Here is a 6,517-nt window from a genome sequence, read left to right on the forward strand (position 1 = left end):
CAAAAAGCTAAGTTTGAAGGGCACAATTATTATTTCAATTGAAAATCATTATTTATAACCTTCTCAACATCTTGACTATATTTCCTATTCATTTTGCAACTCATTTCATTTATGTTTTCATGGAAACCAAGGACATTTCTAAGTGACCCCAAACTTTTGAACGGTAATATATATAAATGTAGCCAGACATTTAATTATAATAATAATAATAATAATAATAAATATATATATATATATATATATAACAATTACAAGTCTGGCTACATTTTCTGGCACCTCCCTCCTGTCTGGACATGACAAACTGTAGCCAATACACATAGGCTATCACCTACACTTTGACATGTAGGCTAATTATGGATCAACATTTACATACACTTAATAGAATAGCTAGTGTTTTTCAGGTTTTAAAATCAATTTAATTAGCTATTTTGTTAATGGCCTTGGTGCCCTAGCAGATGGCCTTGGGCACCTCTTGAAGGCCTAATGGCCTTGTCCCTAAACAAAATCACAAAATTCCAGTAAACAAACTACTGTTCTTTTCTAGGTAAGAATAGCTGGCATCCAGGGAAAAATAGAGATTTGAGAGAGAGAGACGTGCCCCCACACCATGACTCATCTCCTGTTTCATGCCCAGCTGGAGGGTGGGTAGGAAGGGAGCTGTCACAACTGGGAACATTTAACAAGTCCCCAGATGATGCAGACTTAATTGATTCAAGGAAATAACCAGTTCAATTACATCTGTGCAATAAGAGAAACAGGATGGATTGTTATACTATTCTAATCATGGGAGCCAGTAATGGATTGTAAAGTAACAATATTTTACTGGTTAGTTAGTTATTAAAGAGGACAACTATAGAGTAGCTATAAGGAATTACCGCAAGAACACATTTTAATGTAATGTGCTTTAACCTGTCTGGGATAGGGGGCAGTATTTTCACGGCCGGATAAAAAACGTACCCGGTTTAAACTGGTTACTACTCTTGCCCAATCTAGAAGAAAAATAAACGCACACCTACTAAGGCGAGGTGCTGGCTAGAGGAGTAGAAAACTTGTAAATAAGGGAGAGCCGCACACTCTAGGAGCTCAGATGCAAAAATGTAATGTCCAATGTTTCGACAGCCAACTACTCTTGCCCAGAAAGGAGAATATGCATATTATTAGTAGATTTGGATAGAAAACACTCTAAAGTTTCTAAAACTGTTTGAATGGTGTCTGTGAGTGTAACAGAACTCATATGGCAGGCAAAAACCTGAGAAGATTCCAAGCAGAAAGTGGCCTGTCTGACAATTTCTAGTCCTTCTGTTGCGTCTCTATCGAAATTACAGTATCTGTGCTGTTACGTGACACTTTCTAAGGCTTCCATTGGCTCTCTAAAGCCTTCAGAAACCGGATTGACACATCTCCTGTCTCTGGGCAGATAACAGCAGCTCAGTTTGTCAGTGGACTGCCTGGTGACAGAGAGACTGGAGATGCGCGGTCACGAGACCTCGCCATTTTTTTCTTTCCCTCTTTGAATGAATACAACGTTGTCCGGTTGGAATATTATCGCTATTTTACGAGAAAAATAGCACAAAATTGATTTTAAACAGCGTTTGACATGCTTCTAAGTACGGTAAAGGAACATTTTGAATTTTTTTGTCACGAAATGCACTCGATAGTGACCTGAACGCACGAACAAAACGGAGGTATTTGGATATAACTATGGATTATTTGGAACCAAAACAACATTTGTTGTTGAAGTAGAAGTCCTGGGAGTGCATTCTGACGAAGAACAGCAAAGGTAATCCAATTTTTCTAATAGTAATTCTGAGTTTAGTGAGCCCCGAAGTTGGCGGGTGTCTGAATAGCTAGCCTGTGATGGCTGAGCTATGTACTCAGAATATTGCAAAATGTGCTTTCGCCGAAAAGCTATTTTAAAATCTGACATAGCGATTGCATAAAGGAGTTCTGTATCTATAATTTTTTGAATTATTGTTATGTATATTGTCAACGTTTATGATGAGTAATTTAGTAAATTCACCGGAAGTTTTCGGTGGGTATGCTAGTTCTGAACATCACATGCTAATGTAAAAAGCTGGTTTTTGATATAAATATGAACTTGATTGAACAAAACATATATGTATTGTATAACATAATGTCCTAGGAGTGTCATCTGATGAAGATCATCAAAGGTTAGTGCTGCATTTAGCTGTGGTTTGGGTTTTTGTGACATATATGCTTGCTTTGAAAATGGCTGTGTGATTATTTTTTGGCTGGGTACTCTCCTGACATAATCTAATGTTTTGCTTTCGCTGTAAAGCCTTTTTGAAATCGGACAATGTGGTTGGATTAATGAGAGTCTTATCTTTCAAATGGTGTAAAATAGTCATATGTTTGAGAAATTGAAGTTATAGCATTTTTAAGGTTTTTGTATTTCGCGCCACGCTCTACCATTGGATATTGGTGAGGCGTTCCGCTAGTTTTAAACGTAAACTTCACATGCATTGGCAACTCCCATAAACCCCCCCCCAAAAAAAACAACTAAGAACTTAAATATCAATGGGAGCCCCCCACAACTGTCAAAGATATCAATGTGAGGCACCCTCAAGAGTCAATGTATAATTTGAACCCTGGAAATTCTCTATCCAAAATATATATCTGACTATGAACATCAAGTTCTCATTTCTTAAAATGGGAACATCAAGATGCTGCTCTGTCCGTGTACTAACCATGCGCAGCACCAAATCTAGCCCCACCCCCCTGTTCTATGAGCGCAGAGTTTCTGAAGGTAAACAAGAGCCACTCCCCCCTACAGTAGATCAGCACAGCATGCAGCGAGAGGCAGACACGGAGATAAGAGTACTGAGCTTGTTCTAATTCTTAGATATGTGCGTGCTTAGCCTTCCAAAATACCTCCCCTTTTTGGAAGCGTAATTCACATGCACGTGCGCCCCTAATTTGAAATCCACAATTGGGCGACACTGGATGACAACAGTAACTTTTGCCAAATGCAATTTTATAACGCAATCGTTATTACCAAAATGATCCTCCTCTATTGTAATCTTTTCAACAGGCAGATCATTTTTGATCACATTAACTAAGTGTATTTTCAGCGCCTTAGGTTGGCGAGCTGCGGTCCCACCTCCCGCAAACATGCACACACTTGCATAAGTTGCCAATCATTTATTCGAATTCAACAAATAGTTAAATAAATGTATTTCACCGGCGAATGTAATTTAACAGCACCTCGGGAAAATCCCGCTACCAAAATTATTTAATAACGGCAGTGAACATGACCACCCGTCTATAAATAATACTCGCTGCGTAGTTGGCGTTGCAAACATTGCTAGTGAACTGGGACCTGACATTTTCATATTTTATTCAATAAAAAAGTTGCAGTTGCATGATGTTCTACCCATGCTCGCTATTTAGCTAGTTATCACAACCATTAGACCCATGCACACTACACGTTTCCCTACCCGCTCTGGAAGTGCGTGCTTATCACCCTGTGCTACATGCTACTGCACTGCACTGTACTGTACTTCTTGGGGGAAGCAAGAAACCAAAATCTAACCCACCTTTTTATCTTGATTGCAGTCAGGGTCGGGCTGCGAAACGTCCTCGACTCTGGACGATGGGCGATGATGAGAAATTACGATATAATTTGAAGCTAACCACATGTAGCTAGCGACAGTGAATTTCACGGTGGTCAAATTCCAGTGTAGCCAACTTACCCCTAGCTAGCGAGCTAGTTAGTTAGCCCCTGACTATTCACGTTGGCGACAGGACTATGCCTGCGAGGCTGTATGGTGTTGACAGCACGTCAGATGCTCTCCCAAGAGTCAAAATAAAAAGTATCAATTGACAAATTTACTCCATGATAGTCTATACACAGTATAACATAATATTCAGCAATCCTGCGATGTCCGCATTCGCAGGTATCAGCTAAATGCAGTTCGCTACATTTAGCTCACTTTAGGAGTATATCATCCTTAAATCCAAATTCTCTAGCTAGCTAGCTAACGTGCTTGCAAGATAGCCGCATCCAGCAAGTCCGTTCTACTGTACGCTAGCTATGGTACAGCAAGGTAAGCTAACAAATATAATTTTGAAAGCCATGTCGCATTTCGAAAATAGTCCAAATCCAATGTGGTATCCCCCAGGTCCTGATTTGTCATGGGAGTATGTTTTCCTCAAATCCAGAAGAAGAAAAAAATATGCCAAATTTTCAAAGAATGAGTCATGAAAGATAGCAAGCTGGCTAGTTTGGCAACGTTCCACCTAAAAACATATAGCCTGCTCATTCGCTCTAACGTCCTTGCCCGCTCGCGTTCTTCTCTCTTGTGCGAATGCACTGGCGGGTGCGCAACCTTACAACAAAATAAGCTCATACTTTAAACTCTTTTGGCGCCATATTAATGACGTATTTAAATTTGCTGTCACTGAAAGACGATTGTAATATCTTTACAATGGCTTACTTTCGCCAAACATCATGCATACGCTACAACCTGAAATAGGAAAAAGGGATTCTATTCTTCACCTGTCACTCTTTTGAAAGTGAAAGCTACCGTTAAGTGGGCGGTTTGTTTGGGCGGGTTCATGATAGCGGCACAATAATCGAACATTTACAGAAACAACGCTGAAAAAAACATATATTTCCTAAATAATATTGTTAATGTTAATATTTCTCTTATTGTCATAATAATAAGACATTGAACAAACATAGACATGGAAATAAAGTTAGGCCTACTTGCAAACGTTTCAATCCACTCCAATCCACGATGTTGGTTCAGACATTGACAAGTGATAGACCTATCAATCCACCTCATTTACTACAATGACATGTAAATAAGTAGTGAGCAGTATTTGTAGATCTACGGTGTAGGTTATTGTATCAAGAAGTAATCGCACGCGCTTTCATGTGGCGAGCGCGCCGCCTACTTGCAGCTCCAGGGGCACCTGCAATAGCCAATGATGCATCGCAGGATTTTACATCAATGCTTGTTGTGTTTCTGACATGTGAACAACTACTTTGGGACGCATTTCTAGAACGAAAAAATAAAATACAAATGGTACAGTTCTTTCTTTACGCATCTCATCCTCAGCAAGGGCAGACTATCTGACTATCATCCAATGTTCATTCCCCATTGCCCCCCACTCCCCTTTCCCTCATGACCACAAATGAAAAATAACTTCATACCATATGTAGTTCGTCATGAAACCCTATTCAGGAGACAAGGCGAAGAGGAGTGCATTCAGAGGAGTATTGGGACATAGATTCCAGTTTGACATTTTCATCATCAGCACACACTATGCTGGCAGGTGCAGAAATGCACATTGCTGTATCAGGGCCCATATCCTAAAAGTGTCTCAGAGTATGATTACTGATCTAGGATCAGTTTGGCCTTTTAGATCATAATGATTAATATTAGATGTAGATGTATCACTCCTACTCTGAGACGCTTTTTGGATAGAGGACCTGGTGTCACTCCAACAGTAATGGGGGAATGCTCTTTTACACAAAGTTAAATGAGGCTGTGAAGGACACCAGATTTTTCTGGCACAGATTCAAATGTGCTGCAGCAGCCTTCCTGCCCCGCACCACAGGTGGATTAAGTGCCTTGAAAAACATGCAATGCCTCTCCATGGCCGTTTGATTGTGTGCTCCATTACTGTCTACTGGACTCATCGTTTATTTAGCAGATATTCAGCCATGCTGCAATATATCTTGTGTGAGTCCCAAAATGGCACGTACCCTTTTCCCTGTGTAGTGCACTACTTTTGACTAGGACCCATAGGGCTCTAGTCAAAAGTAGTACACTTTAAAGGGAATAGGGTGCCAATTTATATACAAGACCCTCATAGGCAGGTCCCCCCTCACCCTCAGCTCACTCCTTAACATCTCCACTACCAATAGCAACCTGCGCTCTGGTAGATGTATCACTGGTCATTCCAGAGCCAGCACTTGCTTTGGACTTCGTTCATTCCAGTTTTTCTGCCGCCAACGACTGGAACGAGCTGCAAAAGACCCTCAGTCACATTCATCCCACCAGACTCCTTCAAAAATATATTAACTGAGGTGCTATTTGATCAATGTACCTGCTGATCATTAAGTCTGCTGTGTTGCCTTGGACTTTTCTGCTCTAACACACTATGAATATTTCTTATTGTTGTATATTTGATGAATTTGTACAACAGGTTGGTGGCACCTTAATTGGGGAGTACGGACTCGTGGTAATGGCTGGAGCGGAATAGGTGGAATTCTATCAAATACATCAAACACATGGTTCCAGCCATTATTATGAGCCGTCCTCCCCTCAGCAGCCTCCACTGATTTGTATCTTTCCTCTGTATAGAGTGTTTTATTCATTTGTTGTGATATTGTGTGTTGTCCTGTTCACTGTTACAATGTTATGCCTCTTGGCCTGGTCGTTATTGTAAATGAGAATGGGTTCTCAATTCACTTATTTGGTTAAATAAAGGCTCAATTATTTATTTATTTATAATTGGGATGCAGCCCTCCTCTCTTTAGAAGAGC

General features: G+C 40.3%; 1 protein-coding gene across 4 annotated transcripts in view; it reads right to left on the reverse strand.

Moving 5' to 3' along the window:
* The window catches only part of LOC106603811 (protein Jade-1), a 253,496-nt gene extending 248,631 nt beyond the window's left edge, over positions 1-4,865 (reverse strand). Inside the window, exons 1-2 of one of the 4 annotated variants that reach the window (XM_045717328.1) lie at positions 3,714-4,550; positions 3,558-3,606 (exon numbers count right to left, since the gene is read on the reverse strand). Coding sequence is in view for 1 of the 4 variants with exons in the window: in XM_045717327.1 (XP_045573283.1) it covers positions 3,558-3,659 (102 nt within the window). In the remaining 3 variants the exon portion in view is untranslated. Of the gene's footprint in view, positions 1-3,557; positions 4,551-4,729 lie in introns of those variants that run through there. The other 3 variants (XM_045717329.1, XM_045717327.1, XM_045717330.1) reach the window with 3 other exon arrangements.
* Positions 4,866-6,517: the final 1,652 nt, after the last annotated feature.

Source organism: Salmo salar, chromosome ssa04, assembly GCF_905237065.1.
Source record: "Salmo salar chromosome ssa04, Ssal_v3.1, whole genome shotgun sequence".
Taxonomy (NCBI): Eukaryota; Metazoa; Chordata; class Actinopteri; order Salmoniformes; family Salmonidae; genus Salmo; species Salmo salar.